Consider the following 26,028-nt stretch of genomic DNA (forward strand, 5'->3'; position numbering starts at 1 on the left):
TCACATCTTTAATACAGAAATGACAGGGACATGATCCTATCGAATCAAGCAAATATTTTTGCAAACAGATTTAAACTTAATTTTAAGTTAATTTTGGTTAAACAACTAAATGTATACTTACTATTTCAAGAAAATATTTCTCCTGGCCCTAAGAATGCTTACCTCACTGTAGGCAACCTTATTTTGCCGAGCCAGCGTGATCTCCAGGGTGTCTGGCATCATGTGAATCTGGGTCTTGTCTTTATCCCAGGCTTCGGTGTACAATTGCTGTAGGAATATAAATTGAATGAGACAATTCAGCAAACTTACCTGAACAATAATAAAAGGATAATTGAACTCTGATTGTGGCACCATTGTGGAGGCTCACTATTATAGATATTATGATTTAGTTTTGGAAAATAAATACATTCCAAATCATTGAGGACATGATTTTCTACTGTGGACAAACTGAGAAATTTGATGGGAAGGTTCAGTATAGTGTGGAATTCAAGTTAGAATCATACCTTGTTGAGTATTTGGTTATTGACTTTAGCAAACAGCTTTCCCATTGCATTTTATTGGTTGTGAACATCTACAGGAAGTTTCAGACCTTACCTTATTGATTGTCTTTGCGTTTGCCTGAGCAAGGACCATTGGCATGGCATCCATTTTGGATGTGAACTGCAGAGTGCTTGGTGACTGGCGATACTTCCTCTCACTCAAGATCTCTCCAGCTTTCTTGGCTTTCTCAACATCAAGTGAACCAATGGGGACCCAACCAATACCCTTGAGCCACTGCATGTCAGCCTTATATATGGCCTGTTAACAACACAAGCACACCAGCACAACCACACGTGTAAGTATGTAAGGTAACTTCAGCTATGAATACAAACTCAGCCTGGTTGCAGGCAAATAAAATAATACACAGAAATGTAAATAAGACATGATTCAGAATGTCTTATTTTGTTTTGAATAAATCTACAAAAATAACATTAAAACTTTAAAGTTGTATTTTACAAACATATGTTTGTTTTATGAAAGCATAAACAATTATTATATCACAGGTAACTATAATATTGGATTTCGAAAATGTAGGGAGTCTCTCTTTGAGTTTAAGCTGAGATGAATCCACACTCACATCACTCTGAAGATCGTAGACGTGTCTGGCATGAACCACATCACTCTGGTCTGGCAGGCAGGTCCACTGGTGCAGAAAACGTTTGTAGTCGATGTCGCTGACTTGGCTCTGGTTCTTCTTGGCCAGCACAAAACTCACCATGTCCACTGGCAGGTTGTACTTGGTCTTGGACTTCTGGAAGTCCTTCTTGTACTCGGCATCACTGGCAATCTTGGCGGCGTTCAAAGCCAGCATAAGCAAAGGGTCATCCTTGATGCTACGGGCTCCAATGTGGTGCCCGGTTTGCTTGCGGAATCCCTCCTTGTACTTGTACTGAAAATTACCAATATGTGAAAAGTTGTGTTACTAAATACTAATGAAGGTTATCAGATACACCCCATGCTTTGGAGTGGTACAAGAGCCAAAGAATACTTTATTACCCCTGATTATAAATATCTGATATTAACGTTGGTAGTTAATATGTAATTTGGTACATGTAATCCACTAACTGGATGCTGATCTTGTTGCCCTCAGAGACTATTTACTAAATTCTTTACTCAGATCTTCTTTCTAAACTGAAAATATGAAAATCTCATTCTCTCACATGAAAAAATTAAACACTTCAGAACTGAATGATATTGTTGGTCTAAATTCAGTGGCTACTTTCACCTTTGAAAGATAATAACAGAACTCTGTAGACTTTATAGAAGAGTATCTTGTGAATGGTGTGAAGAGATTAAGATATTTCAACACTTACATCACTGGCGATATCTCTGCAGGACTTGGCTGCTTTGATGGCAATCGCATCGGGTTTGAGATTATAACCTTTCTTCTTTGATTCATGCCAGGCAAGCTTGTATTGTTTCTGAAATTGAGAAATAAATACAATGTAAACATTAACCATCATAACACCCTATTAATGAATATAAAATATATATTATTTAAGTTTATTATATAATACTGAATAAATTAATAGTAGTTTATAACTATGGAAAGGTTTAACGATTAAAACATTGTGGGGTTATTAATGAATCCCCTACACACATACCTCACTGTAATTTAACTTGTTCTGTGCAGCTTGCAAGATATCCAGTGTGTCGGGCATAATGTGCAGTTTCCCCTTGTCTTTCTCCCACGCTTCAGTGTAGAGACGCTAAAAGGTGGTGGGGGAAACAGGTTTAGAGTGATTTTCCATTATTAAGAACTAGACATCATTCAAGAAAAGCAAGTAAAAGCAAACATTATAAGTTCACGTTCATAAGTTAGACTGGTGCAATCTGTGTACTGCTCCTTCTGAAATAATATAAATAAATATATTTTAAAACACAGTTATAAAAGAAAAAAAGAACCGCAAAATTGCCATTGTTCAGACCGGGCTGGGGCGTTCAATTTTTGATCTCTTACCTTGTTCATGATATGTGCATTTGCCTTTGCCAGCTCCATTTCCACAGAGTCCGTCACACTGGTAAACTGGACCGTGCTCGGGTGCTGACGGTATGCTTTCTCACTTCTGATGTGGGAGGCATGCTTTGCTTTCTCCACATCCAGAGAGCCGATTGGCACCCATCCCACTCCCTTAAACCAGCTATTATAATCCATTTTGTATTGATTCTGGGGAAAGAGAGAGAAATCCCTTCATATCATGCGGAGGTGCTCGCTTATATTTCACTTTCAAACTCTGGGAATCGCATGCGCTCAAAAACCTCCCAGTATGTCCAAATGTCAGTTATCTATTCATCTTTTGAAGAGTCATTACACAGTTTCTGCTGTGAATTCCCCTAAAGGTATTCATAGTAAATCTTTTCGTATGATGGCCAAAATACATTAAAAAGACATTCAGATGTGTCTGCTAACACAAAGCTAATAAAATCTACCCACAAAAACTAGAACTGTATTGGGCAAGATCTTCAATCACCGGCAGACATCAAACTCACATCGCTCTGGATCGTGTTCATGTTTCGGGCCAGCTCCACGTTCATCGCGTCGGGGAGGAGGGTATAGTTGTGGAAGTGCTGCTTGTAGTGGGTGTTGGATATAACCTTCATAGCCTGCTTCGCCGCGATGACACTAAACATGTCCTCAGGCGTGTGGTATTTCACCTTGGACTTCTCATAGTCCTTTTTGTACTCTCTCTCACTCTGCATCTTGGCCACGTTCATGTAGTGGACCAGCTTGGGGTCGTCCTGCAGACTGCGGAAGCCCACATGATGGCCTCTAGCCTTCTCGTAAGCTAGCTTGTACTTGTACTGTGAAGATATGGAAAGATTGAAGTCATTATACTAGACACACAGCTATTTAAGCATGTACTTGGAGCACGTTTATTTCTTACAATAGTTTCTGTTCCTCACTTTCACTATTAGAACATGTTATTCCTAAGCTTCTGAGAGGCCCTGCCAACTTCACAAATTGTCAGGTTTTAAGCACATATTTCATATCGGATTTGAAGCTCATATAATTGGAACTGAATTTCTAAATGAGAAGCTCAAACAGGCGTTTTATTTGTAACAAGGAATTTTAAATACTTTAAGAAGAGAAATACACAAAGTGTGACGGACTTACATCACTTGCAATGTCTCTCGAAGCTCTAGCAGCTTTAATTGAAATAGCATCAGCTCTCAGATCGTATCCCTTCTTCTTGGACTCTTCCAACGCCATCTTGTATTGTTTCTGAAAAGGAATAAAAAAACATTCAGTTTTTAGGTAGAGTGAGAGAAATAAGGAAACTAGATATTCCATATCTCTGTATAGACTGGTTGTTTCAGGTCGTGAACTACTATTTTTTTAAATCTATTTAATGCATTTAAAAGATTAAACAGCTTGTGGTTGCCCTTACCTCACTTATCGCAATGGCATTGGCCTTAGCAAGAAGAACCTCAGGTGTGTCTGGCATGACATGGATACTGGTTTTCATTTTGTTCCAGGCGTCCGTGTAGAGTTGCTGAAAAAATGAAACAGAAAAGTTGAATTGATAGTTATACAGTTATACATTATAGTAGGACTCTAGTATAACATTTGTTTTATCGATGAGTTATACTGCACATAGAATAGCTGTACATTGTGTATTTTAATTCTATTTTACCCACATATTCTAGTTTAAGTATCTATTTCTGTATTTCTGTTTCCTTTTCTGTATGCTTTATTCATATTGGTTTTGTTAAACCTCTCTACACTGCAACTTTAATGTTCCCTGTACTTTTGTGTTGCGTATATTGTTTTGGAAGCTTTGCAATAGTATTTCCCCTGATTTTAAAGATGTGATATGAATAGCAAACATCGGACCAAAGAGGTAAATCTCAGGAGTAACATTTACTATGGAAACTGACTGAATAATGGCACTGAAGAGGCACTTACTTTGCTCATAATTTTGGCATTGTTCTGAGCCAACACCACTTCCATTGAGTCAGTTACACTGGTAAACTCGACGGTGCTTGGGTGCTGGCGGTACTTCTTCTCACTCAAGATGACTCCAGCGTTCTTGTTCCTCTCCACATCAAGCGAGCCGATGGGTACCCAGCCCATGCCTTTCATGAAGTAATTGTAGTCAGATTTATATTGATTCTGAAAGCAAACAAGGACACGGGTCATGTGATGTTGACTAATGTCTTCTTCAGAGACAACCTATAACACTCTTGTACTCACGTCGCTCTGGATGTCCATCATTTTGCGTGTCAGCTCCACGTTCATGGCGTCAGGGAGGAGGGTGTAGTTGGTGAGGATCGATCTGTATCCAGTATTGGAGGTCACCTGCTGGGCTTGCTTGGCCGCAGTCACACTGACCATGTCCACAGGAGTGTGGTACTTCAGCTTGGCCTTGTGGTAGTCCTTCGTGTACTCTCTGTCACTCTGCATCTTGGCCACGTTCATGTAGTGGACCAGCTTGGGGTCGTCCTGCAGACTGCGGAAGCCCACATGATGGCCTCTAGCCTTCTCGTAAGCTAGCTTGTACTTGTACTGTGAAGATATGGAATGTACAAATTTGCTAATGAACAAATCAAGATAATTAGGTCTTACAATGCAGCAAAACATATCATATCCTCTTCAATTAACTATTTAAACATTGAAATATTGTGTATGAAGCTCCTTTTCATAGGCCAGCTTGTACTCGTAACAAAAACATGGAGAAGCTGAAATGTAAGAGAGATACTTTTTTTAATATAGTGTTACATATAACTGACATATATAAGGGGCTACTGTATTGGCAACATGATAATTGCTCAAGGTGGAAATGACTGCAAAGCCAACAAAACACACTCACATCACTAGCAATATCTCTGGAGGCCCGGGCAGCCTTCACGGAGATGGCATCAGCTCTGAGATCGTAACCTTTCTTCTTACTCGCCTCCATGGCAGCTTTATAGGCTTTCTGAAACATAACACAAGCACAAGTCATGCTGTAGTTTCAATAGCCTTACATATTCGTGACTGCTTATTTCTATGCTGTTATTATTATTATTATTATTATTATTATTATTATTATTATTATTATTATTATTATTATTATTATTATTATTTTCTTTCTTTCACTAGAACAATTTACATTTAAAATCATAATGGCCTGAACATAACAAAAAACAAAACTGACTCCACAAACCCTACCAGAAGGAGTTAAATCTGTATTTTTATAGTTTACAGTGTGCAATGTATGGACTAAGTTGGAATAATCAAGATCAATAGACACTTCAGCAGCAAAAGGAATATGAACAGTTGTTTTTATAAAAGAAAAACAATTCTTCTGAATCAGTTGAAAGGCTACCTGACTTATGTTGATCTGGTTGGCCTTGGACAGGACAATCTCGGGAATATCCGGCATGACGTGGATCTTGAGCTTATCCTTATCCCACTTTTCTGTATATGCTTTCTGTAACAAAACACAAAAAAGACAATTAAAATGGCTTCCATTTTAAATGGACCTAGAGGGTACCTATGACATGGTATCTAAAATGTACAACTGTTTTGCTATAAAATCATTCATTGGCTTTGTGTAAGCAGAATAATACTGCAACAGAGAGCTTTGATTTCATTGGATTAAAGTGGTTCTTCTAAAAATGGTCAATAATGTGAATGTTTTTACTAGTTAATAATGTTTTTAAACATAAACGTGATACAGGATGATTCCAATTCTACCTCAAAGTTGAGATCAAAAAGACACCTCGTCATTAAAATGATTTATTTTAATTAGTATTTTGTATTAATTAGTTTGTATTTTCCATTTCAATGCAGTTGTATTGCATTGAAATGCATGTTTTGTATCTCGTAAGAGAGACGTCTGTTGATGACAGGAGGACATCCTTCTTTTCAGTACATCTACATTTAATATGTTGTACCCTTTCAAAAAAGAAATTAATAAATCTGAAGACGGTTTTGGGGGTATCTTACAGTTGGTCCACGTTGTACCTTATTCATGATTTGATTGTTAGCTGAAGCCAGAACAATATCCATGGAATCCATCAGCTTCTTGGACTGGAAAATGGAGGGATGTTGGCGGTACTTCTTCTCACTCTTCAACTGTGAACCTTTCAGGGCCGTTTCCACTTCCAGGGAGCCGATTGGTATCCATCCCACTCCTTTAAACACATTGTTATACTCACTCTTGTACTCATTCTAGTGTGAGAGAGAAAGATGCAGAAGGTTAAATACTTGGCATCCTTTTGTGGAAAACTCTGGAGAAAGAATGGAAGGAAACAGCGAGACTCACGTCGCTCTGGATGGCCATCATGTTGCGCGTCAGTGCCACGTTCATGGCGTCTGGGAGGAGGGTGTAGTTGGTGAGGATCGATCTGTATCCGGTATTGGAGGTCACCTGCTGGGCTTGCTTGGCCGCGGTCACACTGACCATGTCCACAGGAGTGTGGTACTTCAGCTTGGACTTGTGGTAGTCCTTCGTGTACTCTCTGTCACTCTGCATCTTGGCCACGTTCATGTAGTGGACCAGCTTGGGGTCGTCCTGCAGACTGCGGAAGCCCACGTGGTGGCCTCTAGCCTTCTCGTAAGCTAGCTTGTACTTGTACTGTGAAGATATTACCAGCACAATACATTGTAAGTTGTATTCCAATTTAAATCTATTTTCAAATATGTCATGTTTTTAATTAGGTTTGTATTGATGGAAACTTAATATCTACTGCATTTTCAAAATAATCTCAAGTAACGTATTCACACTTTTCGGTACTCACATCGCTGGCAATGTTTCTTGAGCTTTTAGCTGCAATAATGGAAATGGCATCTGGTCTCAAATGATACCCTTTCGCAAGGTCCTCAAGCCAGCTGTGTTTGTAGTGAGACTGGAAGAAAACAAAAATTTTCATTTCAGAGCAAATCTACTGCAATTAAGCCAGAACACAATTCATACATTATCATTTTGAAATTCCACTGTTATTTCTGGCGTCAGTTCACAAAAGGAAAGTGCTGTTCTGTGGGAAAGCCACAGATGAAGGCTACAGCAATGGTTTCTACCGTTCTCACCTCGCTCAGGTTCTGAGCGTTGTATCTGGCCTGCAGGAACTCCGGGCTGTCGGCGGGAAGGTGGTAGACGTGCTTCACTTTCTCTCCAGCAGCTCTGTAGTTGGTCTGAAAGAGACATCAAAATACAATAGGGAGTTCAGTTGGGCACAGTGATTATGAGGCTACAGTGAAAATCTTGGCATGTTTTGTATTTAAGCCAGTGCTGTTGTCCGGACAGTTTATTGTGAACCAAGCTGGCAGGCATGCTTTCGTATTGGCTAATCATCAGCTTTCTATTCACAAAGAAGAGTACTTCTGTGACTAAATAAATGCATACATGATATATATTTACTGATAGTAATGGCACCATAAAAATAGATATTTCTCCCATTCCAGTTGCTTCTGGTGCGGTAGATGTTTAATCCCCATAGCATGGCAACTATTTCGAACGCTACACTGGGTTCTCTGCAAATCTGCACATCGTGGGCATCATTTCTAATGTCTCTGCGAAACCTTACATCGTTGAGCTGTTTGGTGTTGCTCTTGGCCAGTGCCATGTTCATGGAGTCTGTGACGCTGGTGAACTTGATGGTGCTCGGGTGCTGGCGGTAATGCTTCTCATCCAGGGCCTCCCCTGCCTTCTTGGCTTTCTCCACATCCAGGGAGCCAATGGGGATCCAGCCGATGCCCTTGAACCAGTTGTTGTAATCTGACTTGTATGCATTCTGCAAGAGGAAAGACAACGCATACGCAACAGTTATTACCATTTTACCATTTTGTTCTTATCACGCCATGTATTAGTAAACTTGTGTTGTTTACGTATCGCAAAAAAAAGGACACTAAATTGACCGTGGATTTGTAGTCTCCTGAAACTAGGTTGTGTTTCTCTTAAGTCACAATATCTTCTGCAAAAACGAGTTGGAACAAATCCAAGGGTTGTATCGGCCTTCCATCCTGTCTGAGCGAGCAATTGTAGACAGGCCATCGATTTTGGTTACTCAACACAACAACGGTAAGCATATGCCTGAAAAAGCATGAATTGACAATTTGAGACGCCTCGCGCCCAACTGCAGAAGAACACAAAAACTCACGTCGCTCTGGATATGCATCATTTTGCGGGAGAGCTCCACGTTCATGGCGTCAGGGAGGAGGGTGTAGTTGGTGAGGATAGATCTGTATCCAGTATTGGAGGTCACCTGCTGGGCTTGCTTGGCCGCGGTCACACTGATCATGTCTACGGGAGTGTGGTACTTCAGCTTGGCCTTGTGGTAGTCCTTCGTGTACTCTCTCTCACTCTGCATCTTGGCCACGTTCATGTAGTGGACCAGCTTGGGGTCGTCCTGCAGACTGCGGAAGCCCACATGATGGCCCCTAGCCTTCTCGTAAGCTAGCTTGTACTTGTACTGTGAAGATATGGAATGTACAAATTTGCCAATGAACAAATCAAGATAATTAGGTCTTACAATGCAGGAAAACATAATATCCTCTTAAATTAACTATTTTAAATATTGAAATATTATATATGAAGCTCCAAGTGATACTATATAAAACATAATTTAAATGTAACAACTCTAAACAACTTGTATTGTAAACTGAAGACGAAAGACAGCTTTTGCCTATTTTCATAATTTAAGTTTTAAATGAATCTAACTGTACTCCAATACAATAATAAATAATACATAAATGTTGGATATATTCTATAATTAAAATGTGTATGATACTCACATCACTGGCAATATTTCTGGAAGCCTTAGCAGCAATGATGGGAATTGCGTCCTCTTTCATGTGGTGTCCTTTGAGCAGAGTTTTGTTCCAGGCCATTTTATAAGTATTCTGAAAAACAAAACGACAAACATGATAATATATATATATAAGAACTAACTAATTTGTTGGATCAGTGGTAGAGGCTATGATATTCTCCATTCTCTTCCAGACAAAATGTATTGAATCAGCTTATTTAATGAAGTGTTTAACATGACCTCTTAAAGAGCAGTCCCGCTCCAGTGCTGAGGACTCACCTTGCTGATGTTGTAGGCATTGCACTTGGCCTGCAGCAGCTCTGGGGCATCATTGGGCAGGTGGTAGGTATGCATGTACTTCTCTCCGCTAGCTTTGTACTCTCTCTGAAAAAAATGAATCCCAGACCATTAGTTTGCCCGTCGTGACACAGAGATATAATACGTCTCTAGTGTTGTGTTTTCTTTCGTATCAGAACAGGATAACTGATATAAAGTTGAACATGCAGGTAAGATGGTCTCTAAACCAAAGAGCTGAGACTGTGCCATAACCAAGCCCATGAAGATGTCAGGTGACTCACATCGCTGAGCTGGTGGGCGTTGACCTTGGCCTGCACCATGACTGGGGTGTCCGACACACTGGTGAACTTGATGGTGTCAGGGTGCTGCCGGTACTTCTTCTCGTTCAGGGCCTCGCCTGCCTTCTTCACCTTTTCTACGTCCAGAGAGCCAATGGGGATCCAGCCGGTACCTTTGACCCAGCCCTCGTAGTCGGATTTGTACTGATTCTAGAAATGAGATTGAACGAAATGGATCGGGAATTATATATAGAACATATTCATATATAAAATATTGATCACTATAGACTGTCAATCACTATAGACTACCTCTCCTAAGCAAAGGTATTTAGAACGGCAGATTTCCCACAGTTTTCCAACAGTGAAAAATTGGGGTCCTATATATCTATCCCCAGCATTTGAAAATCCTACAAACGTTTTTTAGCTTGAGATTTAGTTTGCTTCCTTTCAAGAAGCTGACTCACGTTGCTCTGGATGTGCATCATTTTGCGGGACAACTCCAGGTTCATGGCGTCGGGGAGGAGGGTGTAGTTGTTGAGGATTGATCTATACCCGGTATTGGAGGTCACCTGCTGGGCTTTCTTGGCCGCGGTCACACTGATCATGTCTACGGGAGTGTGGTACTTCAGCTTGGACTTGTGGTAGTCCTTTGTGTACTCTCTCTCACTCTGCATCTTGGCCACGTTCATGTAGTGGACCAGCTTGGGATCGTCCTGCAGACTGCGGAAGCCCACGTGGTGTCCTCTCTGCTTTTCATATTCTTTCTTGTACTGATACTGCAGGAAAAAAAATCTTCAATATTATTTATTTCTTGGCAGACGCCCTTACCTAATCAATATATATATATATATATATATATATATATATATATATATATATATATATATATATATATATATTGCTCTCCAAAACATTCTAGATAGTATTTTCCATGTCATTTCTAGTTTTATCTTACATGAGTTGGAGCTGTAAGTAAATATACCTATCGCAAATGAAGAATTTTTAAGCCTAGGTCAAAAGAAATCCTGTCTTCATTTCCACTCCTCTACATTTTTGGTAGCCATTTATTTAATTAGCTACAAAACTGGATGACAAGCAATGTCCTTATAATGGGGTCTATTGAAAACACTTACATCACTGACAGCCTTGCGTGCCGCCTTGGCAGCAATAATGGGGATGGCATCCACACGGAGGTCATACCCCTTCTGAATGGTCTCTTCCCAGGCCATCTTGTAGTAGTTCTGAAGGGGGGGGAGAGGAAATTTACGGCTCAGTATATTTGGATGTGACCTGAAATCGCCACACACTCCTACACACACAGAGAAAGGAGTAAAGAGGCTACAATGCATGTCCCACGCCTGAGACACCCCCTGATCTCGTACATCGTAATGAAGAAAACGACCTTACCTTGCTGATGTTGTATGCATTGCACTTGGCCTGGATAAACTCTGGGAGATCTGCAGGCAGCGTATACTTGTGCTTCACCTTCTCGCCCTCCTTCTTGTAGTTCAGCTTGAAAGAAAAAAAAAAAAGAAAATCAGTTAAAGGTACAATACATAGAATAATAGAAGAAAGACACGTTTATAAGGAGAGACCTGTGTGTCTGAGTAACCTTTCTGAGGATTAAACAACTGATGTTACTTATATCTTACATCGCTTCTCTGTTGCTGGTTGATCTTCGCCTGGACCATGATGGGGTTGTCCTCAATCTGAGTGAAGCGGACAGTGTCTGGCTTCTGTCGGTACTTTTTCTAGGAAAACGTGAAGAAACCACGTCAGTAAGTGCATCGCCACTGAAATCTACACAGAAAGCTATTTATATATATATATATATATATATATATATTCTTTTCAGACAGGTAACAGTGTGCAGTACCTCGTTGAGGATATCCCCAGCTTTCTTGACCTTCTCCACCTCCATTGAACCATAAGGAACCCAACCTGTGCCCAAATGCCAGTTTTTGTAATCAGCCCTGTATTCATTCTAGAGACACAAAAAAAAAGAGTGAGGGAGAGAGTCAGCCTGTTTCTCCAGCATCTGTGTTAAGGAAAATGAATCAAACAGGCATTTTTCATAAGCAACTGACACTTTGGCCTGTGGCAGTGATCTCTCTATGAAGTATTGCCATAGAATAGACCTCAAATTATGTGAGATGTCCAGAAAAAGCTAGCTAATGCTGTCCTAGGATTATTGATTCCATGTTATTACAGACAGCTGAAGCTAGTCAGGGTTCATACACTAGCAAAAGAGACAAGATGGCAGACTAATCCAATTTATGAATGTTTTTTTGAACCACAAAGCAGAATGGTGGTGGGAATAGTTTTTTGTTTTTCTCTCCAAACAGTGGTTTAATCTTAAGTAAACAGAAGGACTTTAACTAGGAACATCTGGGTTTTATTTGCAAAGTCAAAAAACTGTCAGAGTCTGAGTTGGTTACTCACTTCACTCTGCAGAGAATACGACTTCTTCGCCAGATCCAGCGCAAGACTGTCAGGGGGATAGAAGTAGCGGTGATTTGGTTGTTTATAGTCCGTATTGCTGGCAATGTGCTGGGACTTCTTAGCCAGAGACACAAGCATCATATCCAGAGGAGAGTGGTATTTGGTCTTCATCTTTTCATAGTCCTTCTTGTATTCACGCTATGAGACAACATTGAAACAGACATTAGAGATCGATAAAAGACACAGAAGTGGGAAAGATACGCTCAAACCACTCCTTGAAATATCGGAGAGACAACATTTCGAAATACAGAGAAGCGTGACTTACTTCGCTCTGGATTTTCGCCACGTGAACAGAGTGCAAGATTTTGGGGTCATCATGGATACTGAGGGCCCCCACCATCTTTCCTTTGGCCTTCTCATACTCTTTCCTGTATTTAATCTAAAATCGGGGTAACAAAACAAACAAACAAACAATCAAACGTAAAAGACCAACATTAAGAATTTGAATGGCATGTATACAAAACATAATGACAATAAAATTAATTACAGACATTGACATGGTTAATATCTTGTACTTTATCTTAGAAATGCATATTAAAATGTACAAAAATGAAACATTACATGTGGTGCTTGCCCTTTACAGGCTCAAAGCATCGATACTTACATCACTAGCAATGTTTGTGTGAGCTCGAGCAGCAACAAGTGGAATTGCATCAACCTTGATCTCGAACTTCTTGGCCTTTGATTTGTCCCATTCATACTTATAACAATTCTGAAAACAAAAAACAGAGAGAGAGATACATATATTAAAATATAATCTGTGACATTTTGCTTAGACATCCAGTTGATGTAAGTCAGTAGAAATGTAATCTTACCTTTAACAGAAGGTATTTGTTTCTGAAATTGATGCAATACCATTTATTTCTATCTCTAATTAAGTATATATTTCTTATGAAGATGTAGACAACAACAATTAAATATCTCTTTAAGAATATTACTCTCACAAAGAAGGTAAACATGACTAGATCTATTATTTATAATGAAATGAAAACAAACAGTTGATTCATCAAGAAAGACTGGATGATAAGATACAAATGTATAAACTAAGAGTACATATCTAAATCTCTTGACAAAGTTCAGACTCACATCACTGAGGTTATAGGCGTTGACTCTGGACTGGATGAAGAAGGGATCGTCTGGAGGACGGTAGCATTTGAACTTCTCTTTTTCATACTTTTCCTTGTAATTCAACTGAAAAGAAAGAAAAATAACCTCTCTGATTTTTGTTTTACTTTTTGGAATATGGTAACTGCTAATACCAGAAGAATACAATTACACCACACTCATAACACATTAAAATACAAAATGGATTATGGGGGAAAAGCAGGTGATACAATTCCCTTCTTGAATAGTCTACTAGTCCAGGTACTTCAACCCCATCTTGTATTTGTGCCCTTGATGTGTACATAGACAAGCACTTCCAATTGTGGACACTAGATGGAGATACTGGCTATTGGTTAAAGTTTATTTCCCTGGTAAAATCTTAATCCGAAGACATATTTTTAGTAAACTAAGCATGTGTTTCTAAAAATAACATATTGCAAATATTCTTATCCATGTCAGTTAGCATATAGTAATCGTGCCAATAAGGTACAATAATCAATTTAACAAGCATCCTTTACTTTTGTGAATGTAGGCACACAGATGTTTTGTACGGTAGTTTCTCTGCGACACTTACGTCACTCAGTTGTTTGGCATTGATGGCTGCCTGCACTTGTACAGGGGAATCTGTCACCTGAGTAAATTTAACTGTGTCTGGATGATGTTTATATACTTTCTGGAAGATAAAAAAAAAAAAGACAAAACAGAAAATCAGCTTCAGAGCTTGACAGTGTACAGAAGACTTACATGAAAAACAGAAAACTGAATAACAAAGTATAACCTGTTTGATTAAACAACGTATTTAATGGTATTTTTTTCATGCATTAGTTGTCATTTTTTATCTGCTTTTGAATACCTGTTTAGGAATGCATGCTACAATTTAAGCAATCCTCTAGTTTCGTCTTAACGCTACCTTCTCGGGCCTAAGGGGCTGACTGGGCAAAATCCAGATATTATTAGAACAACTGTCCCTTCTGTATTAGGATACTTACATCTTTACACTGCTCCAGTTTCTTTATAGCATCATATTCAGGAGTAACGGTTTGAGGAAAGTAGCATTTCGTCTTGTCATATTCATAATCAGCCTTGTAGTTTTTCTGAAAAAGAAAATGTTGGTGCAAAATTGGCACAGAATCGATCATTTACAACTTTCATCTGAGTTCCAGGGCACAGTAGACATTTATAAAACAGGAATGCAGAATTTCTTACGTCGCTCTTCATTCCTTCAACTTTCATACAGTGAACCATATAGGGGTCTTCATAGCTGCCAATATAATGTCCCTTGATCTTTTTCTCATAGGTATTTTTATATTTAATCTAAAACAAGAACAAAAATACAAAAAAATAGTTTAGACAAGATAAATGCAGAGAAATGACAGATTATATGGACACTAAAAGACGAGATATGAGATGATACTACACTTACATCAGAGAAATTCTTCAGCACGTTATCAAGCTGAAATTTGGGGGTGTCACAGTAATTTATACTCGACCCTCTTGATTTCTCATAGTTGTCCTTATAAACTTTCTGTACAAGAAACAGAGAGAAGAAAAAAACATGAATCGGGTGAACTGGGAATGGGAGAAAAATTGTAGAGGTAGACTAACCCCAGTAAAAGACACGCACATCACTCAGAATTGTCCCAGCGTATCTCAGTTGTCTCAAGAGAGGGTTCTCGGTAGCTGGAAGGACATTGTAGTCTGCAGTATTTTTGGTCTTCTCAAAGTCTTTCTTGTATTTTATCTGTCAAAACACAACAAAATAAATGTTAATTTCTCATTACCCCCAAAACAAATCACCGGTCTTGATTTCACAAAAACATACAGATTTACGAACATGATGCGTGTTACGGTTATAAAACTGAATCTTCATATTATCCATGATAGTCAAGCCAAGCAGACCATGAATGTATGAATGTATGCAGTAAGCAGACTCGGAAGTCCAGGTGGGATCAAAATGTCTTCCTCTCGACCAATTGCAAATAAAAAGACGATCTATTCCTGTTGTTTAGAGAATCGTTAGGAAATAAAAAAAAGCCATCTACTGCTAGATTTGTTGTTAGTCATAGTTAAATGGATCAAAGTGTATGCTTAATAGAGGCCTGAATTTAGAAACTTCTACAGTCAACATATAATAGAGTTGGGCAATACAAATAAATGCTTTATGAACAAAACACATTCCTGACAAAAGACACAAGCTTTGAATCTGGCAACTGCACTGCAGGCCTGTGTTTCATAGTTATTTATAGAGTACACCACGAAGCGCACGGCTGTGCGATTGCTATACCGAAAGTCCTTGTAACTATGGAAAGTGACTACAATCAAACCCAGCTGAGCTCCGAGCTCTGGGACACATCTTTTGGCGACACACTTGAATCCCAGCTTGATGAGAGATTCAGTGTTAACTCACACCTCTTTTGGATCCGAAGGTCAGCCCAACAGCATCACTGCCGCATGAGCACAACCCAAATAAATAATCCTACTCACATTGTCTGGCCTTCATTTTCAGTGAACTGTGTTAGAATTCCCTCTAACACACATTTGACCCTCTCTGAGTGCATCACAAACACTGCAAGATACGCACCGAGCTCGCAGCATTCCCGGCCTTTTTGTGGCAGCTGTATTCCGGGGTGTCAGTTTGCATGAAGTAGATCTGGTCTTTAATATCTTCATAATCAGCTTGGTATTTTTTCTGAAAGTAGAAAAAAATTTATGCAAAACATCCATTGAAGAAATCAGTGGCTTTTGTCTAAATTGAACACTTGAACACATTGTCTCCCCTTGGACGTTAAATATAGCGTACATCACAAAATTAAAGCATGGTGTATACAGGACTAAAGCAATTATCATTTGAAGTGTCACTAAAATTGCAGGTGCTGCTCATTTGTTGGCATAAAAAACACAGCAGCTGTAAATCACTCACTTAAATGAGAACAAATATTGAATGTACAGTAAAACACTCTTTAAATCCAATAATAATCTGGTAGAAATAAACAGGCATCTGAACTCAACTTCTAACTCTGAAGTTAAGAACTTCTCCAGCGGTAGTAATTCAGATAATATGATTCATCCTACCCAGTCTTTGGGACACTTACGGTACTGATGTTGTCCGAGACCATTCTTGCTGTGGCAACTTCATAGTAAGGAGTTTCACACCACTTGCCCTTGACATTCTTGTTATAGTCTTCGTGATATTTGAGCTGCAGGGTGAAGAGGGGAAAAGGAAAATAAATGTAGGAAAGATACGAGGCAAATTTCAAAGGAGTGTCAAATATAAAATTTTGGGTTACATCTTAAAGAATTAGCACCACCTATACCGAACATTTGGGTTTTAAATCTTAATTCAGGCAGATGCGTACAAACATGAAGAGCGGATAAAGCATTTGTTATTACAAGTTTTACTGTTCCGTGTAGGAAAGTATGATAACTTTCCAATTATATCTAACCTCTGTGGTAGCAGAGTATTATCTGTATCCTGTCACCAAGGACAGCGGTCACCGGGCTGGCACAACCGAGGTCCAGAGAGCTGTCAGGGTGTGAGTGACAGCAGGACCTGCTCGCTGGCCCGGTCACCCAACTATGTGCTTTTGTGTGACCTAATGCTCTGCTGCTATTCCGCCCTGCATAGGGGGATCTATTACAGCGAGAGAGAAAAAACACCTGCCAAGAATAACCTCTATTTTAGAAATGACTTATTCACAGACAGTTTGCTTTAGTGCAGATTATCTGGATTTAGCACTTATTAGCAGATGGCCTGACTGTGTTTATTTATTTTCCTTTACAAACAACCTAACATTGCATTTAAGTTACAGTAATATGCAATTGATAACAGTAACTTCAAATAAAGGTGTCTGTCTAAATTTGACTGGCAGGAAATCCTTGAAATCTCGGGGGAAGGGAGGATACTCACATCACTGCGCTGTGTAAACACTTTCTTGGCGAGCTCCATGTCGGGGGGACACGCCAGTGAGGTGAACTTGGACAAACGCTCGTCGTGCCCCTTCTTATACTGGATCTGTGTGAAGTGAGATTAAGATGAAATGCATAAAAAAATCTCCTCCAGTCCAATTACTGCCCAAAAAATACCAAGTGTAATGGCATGATAGATCTGCGTTAGGAAGAGAGAAAAAGCCTCTTACATCGCTGAGAACCTTCTGCGCTTTGGCCACCCGGCGGAGCTCAGGGCTGTCGCTGTAGGGGTAGTACAGCACCTTGTCCTCGTCCCACGACTCTGTGTACAGTTTCTGACGGTCAGGGAGAAAGGCAGCGTCAGGGTCGGGCATTCATTGTCTCACTTCTCTCGGAGAACGCTACAGAATACTTGTTTTATATTTCAAACTTTGCCTATAATGTAAATATGTCCTTTATCCACAGGCCCAGAAGCCTTAGCAAATACATGGAAATCAATCGTCTCAAATGTGAAATATGTAGTTTCAATGAATAGCTAAAAACGCTTAAGACTCCAGTTTCGTAAGACGTTCAGTGGATAACCTGTCTGTCCCGATATAAGATGCTCGGCCGCGTACCTTGCTGTAGTTGGCAGCGTTCTTCACAGCTTGCACCAGCTCAGGGGCATCTGGAGGAAGCAAGTACTTGTCCTTGGTTTCATCCCATTTCTGTCTGTACAGAACCTTTGTAAAAATAACAAGGTTCAGTATTATTCAAATGTTTAATATCAAACCTGTAGAAGTTTCTCTTGGTGTAAACAAACACTTAAATATTGAATTGTATACTTGTTATGAAAAACAATAATGATTTTGCTCTGTTATGAAATGTATGACATTGATCACTGTGTCCATGTTTCAATAGTTTAAAATCATTTCTACAATATGTTTAATCAATAATAGCATATTTATATGACTATGGTATATGGAAGGTAGCACTTACTTTGCTGATAAGCTTCGAAACATTTTTGACATGTTCCACCTCCCTGGCCTTTCCATCATAGTTGCTCAATGTCTGTGATTTGTGACCCTCCATGCGATATTTCACCTGATAAACAAGAAATCAGCAATGTTTCTCAGCTGATGTTTCTTCCTGCAGAAGGACGTTAGGAGGTGATAGGACATGTATAGGCAACCCAGGCAAAGGGGAGCTAAAGAAACTCTGTATTATAAAATATGTGTGTGTATCAATTCATAACAAATGGTAACTGGAAGAAAATCAGTAAAACATACCTAGCTGAGGTGCATTTTCATGATAAATTATAATCATCCTATTATAGAGTACCTTTCATAAGCCTACCCCCAAAGAGCTGAACTATATTAATAGAAAAACAGATGTTTTTATATTGGAAATATTATGTAAATGAAAAAAGTGTCATTTCATACATGTGACTGAAAACAGAGCACTTATTATCTGATCTGTCAAGATGATGTGAAGAGACAAGGAACAAGTCTTTAGCCTCTTTACACTTCCTCTATAAAAAAAATAAGTCTGTTCTATCAACTGTCTAACAATGTGTGAGTACAGGAGCAACTGAGTCAGCACTACAATTAGTCTGCACATAATTGTGTGTCATCATCACAGCAATGAAAGCTACTATTGTGTTGAACGATTGTCTGGCTGAGGGGTGGCATGAATAATAAAGACCTCAAAATAGAGTCCCGAGGCCCACCTGAAAAGAACGCCAACTGTCACCCAGTGCCAGTGATTTGAAGAAACAAAGGGCAATGCTTGTGATACCTACGATATTCTCCAAATGCCTCAAGTATCATGAACCAATTATTTGAGCTATAAGATGCAGCAGAGCAAGAATGACTAACCGTAAGCAACTCTGACAAATGGCCATATATATACAAATCTGCAAATCAGCTTGGAAAGACATTGATTAAATCACGTATTTTCCCAATGAACTTTAATATCATGTCGCCAGCTTCTGCTGTACCTCACTGAGCTGCTGTTGAGCCTTCCTGATCCTGCGAAGCTCAGGGGTATCTGTCGAGATCGCATAAGGTTTTCCTTTCTCCTTGTCATGCGTCTCCCTGTACTTGTTCTGGATGAAAGAGAAGCGCGTTAGATGGGTTTTAAAATGTCTCGGTGTGGCATGCAAGTACAGAGAGCTTGGATCCGAGCCAGACACAGCAGTAAAATTACATTAAAGATCTTTCCTTACATGACTGAAGAGATCCATCATCTTCTGGCTATGGGCCAGGTAGGGGGTCATGAATTTGGAGGTGTCAACTTTCTTCTTCTTCTTTACTTTCCTGACAGGCAAATCACTAACCTACAGACCAGAAACACACACATTAGTATCTGTGAAAGGTCTAGTCCCAAGTGCCCCAGATGTAAGGCACCAGGACTGGAGGACTGCAGTAATACTCTCTAATTAGTTTATGATTAATTAGTAGGATCTAATGAATGTTAATGTCTATATTGATATGCTTCTACTAAGAGTAAAACATGTTTGATGGAGCTATGTACACATCACAAATATGTTGAGATGAAAAAAACATGTATAAATACATGTACAAATACAATATATTTATACATTAGCTGTGTCAAAACTAACCTCCTGTCTATCCATAGATCCATTTATCTAAACATTACTACACACTAGAAATGTGTGCATTGCAATGTTTGTACTAAGTGACAAAATGTTCAGGAATACTTACTGGGGATACTATATATATCGAACTGCTATTTTTTGTAAATGAGAAGCAAGTATAACCTTACAATGTGTGTTCTGTTATGTACATCAGAATCTGATGACTAAATCAGATATACACAATATAAATGTACATATTTATAACCACCACATTCACTTACCTGTAAATTAGACAAGAAGCACTACCCTTATACATACAGCAAATCACCAGACCTACCCTAAAGCATGTCACAAGCTCTGTACATTGAAACTGAATTTCATACGTAGTTTCATTACATTACGCTAAAAAATAAACAGCTCCACAAATATGCCACAGCTCTGGACAAACAGCACACAGACAGTGACACAGAGGACGAATATCTCCTGTAAAGCAGCACATTCAGAAAAGCGCACAGGTGGCTGCTGACCGGACCCCGAGCTGTCATGCGCTGGTCTGCAAAACTAAGCAATGCTGCATGTGAAAAATGAGGTTAAGAAAAGCTGCATTTCATTTGAAGACTTTTTTCAAAGAAACGGCTATAGATGAACAGCTTTTTATTAATAACAATATGAAGGTTATTTCATTAGCTACTCCAGTGATATATTTTCCAAATATATGCATGCTTATGGATTTCAGGAACGTGCTGCTATCTACCAGATAAAAAAACACACCATGTGGTGTCTAAATGAGAAAATGAGGAATGAGAAACCTGTGTTTCCTGTACTGAAGTACCCCTAAATCAGCTGGATATATGAAATAACTTTCACAACATGCAGGCACAATCTGGAAGCATAAGTTGCACATTTGTTTCACCATTCTCCAGGGGGAGGGTCTCGTTTACCTCAGGGACCACTGTTTGCGATGTGTGCTGTGTGGTCACTTCCGTACGCTCCACAAAGTACTATAAACATAGGACAAACTCCATTGTGTCAAAACAGGGATCAGGGAGAGATTAAGATACACCAGTCACAGTGGCATTTTCCAGCTCCGGTGGAAATGTGGTCGATGTTCCTAGAATTACGAATCTGACTTGATCCAACGAAAAACAACATCGACGTTTATGTAAAAGTATGTGGTTCTACAGTAACACTTGAAGAAAAAGATGTATAAGGACAGCTGACTTATGGAAGAAGAAAAAAGAAACTTCACGGAAACCACGCTAGCTTGTTTTTGATGTATATTTTGAAAAAACTTCAAAAGACATTTTTAAAACTAAGGGGGCGACTGATGTTGACACAAGATATCCCAAATATCTTATAAGGAATTGAGAACAGAGACCACAGAAGCTATGCCACCAGTCTTGACAGCAGTTCAGGGAGAGTCAGTGTGTTGCTGATATTTTCTTGAGAAGCAGAAGTTTTCCATTAAGATCTTATTTCATTGATAACTTCAGCCTTTGAGCAGCTACACCGCCAGTTACAGAATAACAAATCTGTTCGTCTCATGTAGGTTAAATAAATACAGAAAAATAAACAGACCTCTTTAAAATGAATGAGGGTATATTTTGCCATAAGAAACTAATTAACTGCTGAAATAAATTGTTACCGGATTATAAGATTGTTGTAGGGAAAAGACACAAATAAATAATATTATATGATATGTACCACAAATGTGTTCAAGGAAAAACTCCAGTTTAAAATAGGCCTGACCTACTTCTTCTTGACTGACACAACCAACCCACACCGATATGCCATTATATCCAACTGATCTAACATCTATTCTTGTTTGTTGTTAAAGTTCTTGTCATTCTGAGGTCATTATCTAAAAGAATTCCCTTTCACAGCCAATCACTATGGCACAATCCCCTCGGTGCTAATATCAGCCACAGGAATCCACAAGACCAATCAATCCTGACATTATTTCAAAAGAAAAAGTGTCCTTTGTCTAATTTATTAAGAAAAAGCAGGCATTAAAAAGATGTGGGACAAAATACCAATCACATATTAGTCATAGGCCCTGAGGTTTCGCTGGCTGTTGCTGACGCTGATCACTTGTGCCTTATTTTAGCTTTATTATCCCTGCTGCACTGGTGGTCTACAGCTATTTTAAAAGCTTTTCTTCAACAGGGTACGTCTGATGAGTCTCCCTAAAGACCCCAGAGACCCAGAAGTGGTCTACATTCCTGTCTCATGCATATTCTAGAAAGCCCAGAAATGATCTTCCGTAAATGAAAACGGATATCAATTTGCACCCAGAGCTGGAAAAATAGCCACAAACTAAAACGACAATCGATCAAATAGGAGTAGCTTCTTTCCTGTGAATCTGCAGGATTCGGGAGTTTAATGCCACTTTATAATTCCACTGCTCTGTACAGAAGATAGTGCGGCACGTACGCCGATCTTAACATGTAATAGGGAGTGGGATGGCACAGGTGTTTTATGCATACTTATCCCAATCAATTTTTAGTGCCATGACGTTAATGCTGTGGGTAACTGCAGGGTGATTTACAGTGCGCTCCCTTCTCGGTTGCAGTATATCAGTATATCTGCACCGCTACTTCGACAGTCATCACTTTTCAGAGTGTATGCACTGTGGGGAGGCTTTTCTCTTGTGGAAAGAGTACAAGATCTGCCATACGCTTTGTAATATAAGCAGAAAAGGAAAAGTGATGTAGCACCAGAAACATATTTTCATAAATGTCTCGCCGTATTGTGTGTTTTGGCTCAGTAAGTAGCGCCAGCTGTTTTTAAAAGGATATTTTACGAATGCCTGTCAGAAACAGTGACGGACATTTTCATTCGCAAAACCTCTAAATCAGAGCTTCTGTGTAATTGATGAGTTCATGCATGAATAGTGTATGTATTTAGATATAAAAAGTTTTAAAAGTCGGCTGTCAGTTTCTGAAGGGGCCTGCAGATGCTTCCCTACTTATGCAGATTCACTGAATGAAGCCACTTGAGAGATGTGGTTTTAAACATGATCTTGAGCACTACTGAGATGTCTTTTTAGAAATAATTAACTTCTCTAAAAAGATCACAGAGCAAAGACTGAATGGAAAGGATCTGAAACCAGAAGGTAAAGTCTTTTGGTTTTCATGTGAGAGAAAGGGAGCAGGAAGAGAACATGTTTTGTATGAGAGATGAAAATGTTCCAGCTTTGTAAACAAAAAGATGGAGCAAAATATGTTACAATTTTGTTTCTGTTTTGTAATATGACAGCATATAATAAGACACTTAGCAAATACACAGTTACATTTAATCCCATTTCACTTGGAAATAAGAGATTAAACAATTAACCTGCATCACTCTTCCATTAAGCATTCAGACAGTGTTGGTCAATTCACATCAATTATCATCACACCCAGTATAGTAACAATATAATACAATTATATATTTTATTGTCCTTGTCACAACAGAGACGGACAATAGAATATGGATCTGGAAGGCTTGAAGAAGAATGAACAGAATGCTGGAGCAACTGCACTTTGTGGGGCCTACGATTATATGAATCTTTATAATACATTTGAAAATATATAGTACAGTGTGTAAATATACACCTTCATATCACATTGTCCTTTCATTTGATGTAGTTCATAAGACAGAGAGCTGTTCATCCCTATGGATTGCCCATTTAATACAATCAGAAAGGATTTTAGCAGCGCTCCAGCATAGATGTCCCTTCCGATTTAAGCTTGCAAGCAATCAGGATCTCTTAGCAATAGGAAGTACAGTTGTATGTTGGAAGATTAAGTTTGGTGGTACCTCAAGATAATGTCAACATTCACAATGAGAAATTTTACACAGGCATAGATCAACATTGCAATATAAAAACTGAGTGTACAGAATACAAATACAGAGCTGTTTAAAGAGGTCTTTGTAATTCTTTGTATATATGTCACACATTACGACTGGATCTTGATACAAATCATAATACAATGTGTTGTCAGAACTGTGCTACCACAGTTTTAATGATGTAGTTGATGTTATCTTTTGATATGGAATATATTAATCATTAAATGTCCGTATTTAAGGTGTTTGGAAACCCTGACATGAATCAGAAGTTAAAATGGTGTGTGAATTACAGCAGGCTGACGGAAATGTTTGCCCACTTGCAGAGCGAGAGAAACCTATTTGAAACGGGATATAACATTCCTCTAAATGGTTAGGGTGTCATTTATGAACTGCTGACTGCAAGAGTATCACAGTTCAGCATTCGAAGACAGATACTGTACCCAGAGACTTTGAAGACCACTACACTCATAATGCGAAGAGGAAAGAAAACTGCTAAACTGCCAACAGAGATAATGTCAGCACAGATAAGAATGGAAGACATTTGGAATGATACAATTGATACATCTCACATCCATCCTTTAAGATGACACTTCATATATCCATAAAAAATGTTGTCCAAAAGCAGTACACATTTTTCCACACCTGTAGGTAAGCGATGGGTTATTTCTGAATACGAAAAACTTTAATCTTACCTCCTCCACAATCTCCTCCTCTTCAAACTCTTCCTCTTCATACTCTTCCTCATATTCCACAGTCTCCATTACTGTTCAGTATTTAAGGATCTAAAGACAGATATAATACCATAAATCATATCCCCATACAGCCTAGGATTGTGTAATGAGTTGTACATTTACAGGCATCAGGCAAAACTCTATATAGAAACTAATTTGTCAAATTCCCTTTTCTCCAAGGTGTTGCAATTGTTTAGCGACCAATGAAAAACAGAATTCCATAAAGGGACTCTATAGGTAAGCCATGCATCCCCTATTGAACATGTCTGCACATAAACTAAATACACAGAAACAGTGCAAAACTATGGACATACCGTTGTATAACACGATGCCAATTGTAATATTTTCAGCAACCTTACAGGAAGGAAGCTGTGTGCTTTTCATTCGCCAAGGGGTAAAAATGGTATTCCTTTAATTTGTTTAGGTTTCTGCAGTTCTCAAACCTACAAAAAAAAAAAAAAAGATTGAAATGAAAGAAAAAGTGTTTTATGCTTCTGAAAATGTTGGAATGCTTTTTGCAGGCCTCTCGGAGTCACAGTCCGAAGAGTGACACCCAAGACCGTGGGCTACCAGGCTGCCCCATGAAGGCTCTCGACAGCTGGTCCCCGGCCCTGAAGTTATTTGTCACGTAAGCTAATGCCAGAGTGCGATTGGCCCGTTTTGTTTAGCTAGCTGAGCTGCAATTCCTTCTGAGGCTGCAGGTTAAATATAGGACCACATACTGCAGCGCTACCCTCTTTTTTTAGTACAAGACTCAGATCTTTCTCTTCAAAATACAAGAATATAGATCAAAGCCCTTTTTTTCAATGAAATGGAATGAAAACAAATGCATAAACTACGGTTGGTCGTTACGTAAAGATCAACAGGTTGACATCCTTAGCATCCCAGTGGGATCCCATAGCTGAGGGAGCGGCTCCAAGCTCTTGCAATTAGGAGGTCCTATGAACAAGGACAGATCGGCTTGGCCATCTAACTAAACTTCCTGCATTAAAGGAAAAAAGACAAACACTTCAGCCCAGGCAATGCAGCACAAGTAGAAAAGGAACCCATTGCTTACCAGTGATTATAAGTTAAAAGTTTCCCAAGCAGACCAAAGCCTCCCCAACTCTTCCCTCCTGAGAAACGCTGGGTGAGAGCTCACAGCTGCACCAGCTCCCGAATTATCATGTGCTCCGGGCGGCCAATCAGGAAGCTGCTTTCTCGGGTTTCAAACGCTAAATATACCTAGTGACCCCCTCAGAAAGACCACCTGTTCAGCAAATCCATAGAGAAACCAAAATAAAAAAGGGACCAGGGGCTTAGAGGTTCTGTGAGCCGGCCAGCAGAAAGCAAAACAGACTAAGCAGGTTGACGTCTGAGGGGTCATCTGGGCCTGAGGACCAGAGATGTTCGCATCACGTCAAGGATGCAGTTGGGTAACACTGACACAAACGCTCTAGATCCCACTGAACTGCACCTATAATGCTCAGAAACATCTGAAGTAAACAGTTTTCATTATTTTCAATGGATTTAACTTTTGGGTCTGAAT

General features: G+C 39.2%; 1 protein-coding gene across 14 annotated transcripts in view; it reads right to left on the reverse strand.

Annotated features, from left to right (window-relative positions):
• neb (nebulin) overlaps nucleotides 1–25,646 on the reverse strand; it is a 73,526-nt gene extending 47,880 nt beyond the window's left edge. For 12 of the 14 annotated variants that reach the window (XM_066687627.1, XM_066687629.1, XM_066687631.1 and 9 more), the window contains exons 1-48: nucleotides 25,558–25,626; nucleotides 24,815–24,943; nucleotides 24,462–24,551; nucleotides 20,880–20,939; nucleotides 19,567–19,677; nucleotides 19,339–19,446; nucleotides 18,339–18,443; nucleotides 17,978–18,082; nucleotides 17,591–17,695; nucleotides 17,362–17,466; nucleotides 16,547–16,651; nucleotides 16,036–16,143; nucleotides 15,079–15,195; nucleotides 14,878–14,979; nucleotides 14,661–14,768; nucleotides 14,444–14,548; nucleotides 14,029–14,127; nucleotides 13,437–13,541; nucleotides 12,955–13,062; nucleotides 12,616–12,729; nucleotides 12,291–12,488; nucleotides 11,725–11,832; nucleotides 11,501–11,599; nucleotides 11,256–11,360; nucleotides 10,982–11,089; nucleotides 10,313–10,624; nucleotides 9,852–10,058; nucleotides 9,553–9,657; nucleotides 9,260–9,367; nucleotides 8,626–8,937; nucleotides 8,053–8,259; nucleotides 7,556–7,660; nucleotides 7,267–7,374; nucleotides 6,792–7,103; nucleotides 6,491–6,697; nucleotides 5,850–5,954; nucleotides 5,352–5,459; nucleotides 4,736–5,047; nucleotides 4,448–4,654; nucleotides 3,930–4,034; nucleotides 3,656–3,763; nucleotides 3,031–3,342; nucleotides 2,501–2,707; nucleotides 2,145–2,249; nucleotides 1,854–1,961; nucleotides 1,118–1,429; nucleotides 595–798; nucleotides 163–267 (exon numbers count right to left, since the gene is read on the reverse strand). In XM_066687627.1, coding sequence (XP_066543724.1) covers nucleotides 163–267; nucleotides 595–798; nucleotides 1,118–1,429; nucleotides 1,854–1,961; nucleotides 2,145–2,249; nucleotides 2,501–2,707; nucleotides 3,031–3,342; nucleotides 3,656–3,763; nucleotides 3,930–4,034; nucleotides 4,448–4,654; nucleotides 4,736–5,047; nucleotides 5,352–5,459; nucleotides 5,850–5,954; nucleotides 6,491–6,697; nucleotides 6,792–7,103; nucleotides 7,267–7,374; nucleotides 7,556–7,660; nucleotides 8,053–8,259; nucleotides 8,626–8,937; nucleotides 9,260–9,367; nucleotides 9,553–9,657; nucleotides 9,852–10,058; nucleotides 10,313–10,624; nucleotides 10,982–11,089; nucleotides 11,256–11,360; nucleotides 11,501–11,599; nucleotides 11,725–11,832; nucleotides 12,291–12,488; nucleotides 12,616–12,729; nucleotides 12,955–13,062; nucleotides 13,437–13,541; nucleotides 14,029–14,127; nucleotides 14,444–14,548; nucleotides 14,661–14,768; nucleotides 14,878–14,979; nucleotides 15,079–15,195; nucleotides 16,036–16,143; nucleotides 16,547–16,651; nucleotides 17,362–17,466; nucleotides 17,591–17,695; nucleotides 17,978–18,082; nucleotides 18,339–18,443; nucleotides 19,339–19,446; nucleotides 19,567–19,677; nucleotides 20,880–20,939; nucleotides 24,462–24,530 — 6,738 coding nt within the window. In that variant the 5' untranslated portion in view covers nucleotides 24,531–24,551; nucleotides 24,815–24,943; nucleotides 25,558–25,626. Of the gene's footprint in view, nucleotides 1–162; nucleotides 268–594; nucleotides 799–1,117; nucleotides 1,430–1,853; nucleotides 1,962–2,144; nucleotides 2,250–2,500; nucleotides 2,708–3,030; nucleotides 3,343–3,655; nucleotides 3,764–3,929; nucleotides 4,035–4,447; nucleotides 4,655–4,735; nucleotides 5,048–5,351; nucleotides 5,460–5,849; nucleotides 5,955–6,490; nucleotides 6,698–6,791; nucleotides 7,104–7,266; nucleotides 7,375–7,555; nucleotides 7,661–8,052; nucleotides 8,260–8,625; nucleotides 8,938–9,259; nucleotides 9,368–9,552; nucleotides 9,658–9,851; nucleotides 10,059–10,312; nucleotides 10,625–10,981; nucleotides 11,090–11,255; nucleotides 11,361–11,500; nucleotides 11,600–11,724; nucleotides 11,833–12,290; nucleotides 12,489–12,615; nucleotides 12,730–12,954; nucleotides 13,063–13,436; nucleotides 13,542–14,028; nucleotides 14,128–14,443; nucleotides 14,549–14,660; nucleotides 14,769–14,877; nucleotides 14,980–15,078; nucleotides 15,196–16,035; nucleotides 16,144–16,546; nucleotides 16,652–17,361; nucleotides 17,467–17,590; nucleotides 17,696–17,977; nucleotides 18,083–18,338; nucleotides 18,444–19,338; nucleotides 19,447–19,566; nucleotides 19,678–20,879; nucleotides 20,940–24,461; nucleotides 24,552–24,814; nucleotides 24,944–25,557 lie in introns of all 14 variants that reach the window. The other 2 variants (XM_066687624.1, XM_066687626.1) reach the window with 2 other exon arrangements.
• Nucleotides 25,647–26,028: the final 382 nt, after the last annotated feature.

This window comes from Amia ocellicauda, chromosome 16, assembly GCF_036373705.1.
Source record: "Amia ocellicauda isolate fAmiCal2 chromosome 16, fAmiCal2.hap1, whole genome shotgun sequence".
Taxonomy (NCBI): Eukaryota; Metazoa; Chordata; class Actinopteri; order Amiiformes; family Amiidae; genus Amia; species Amia ocellicauda.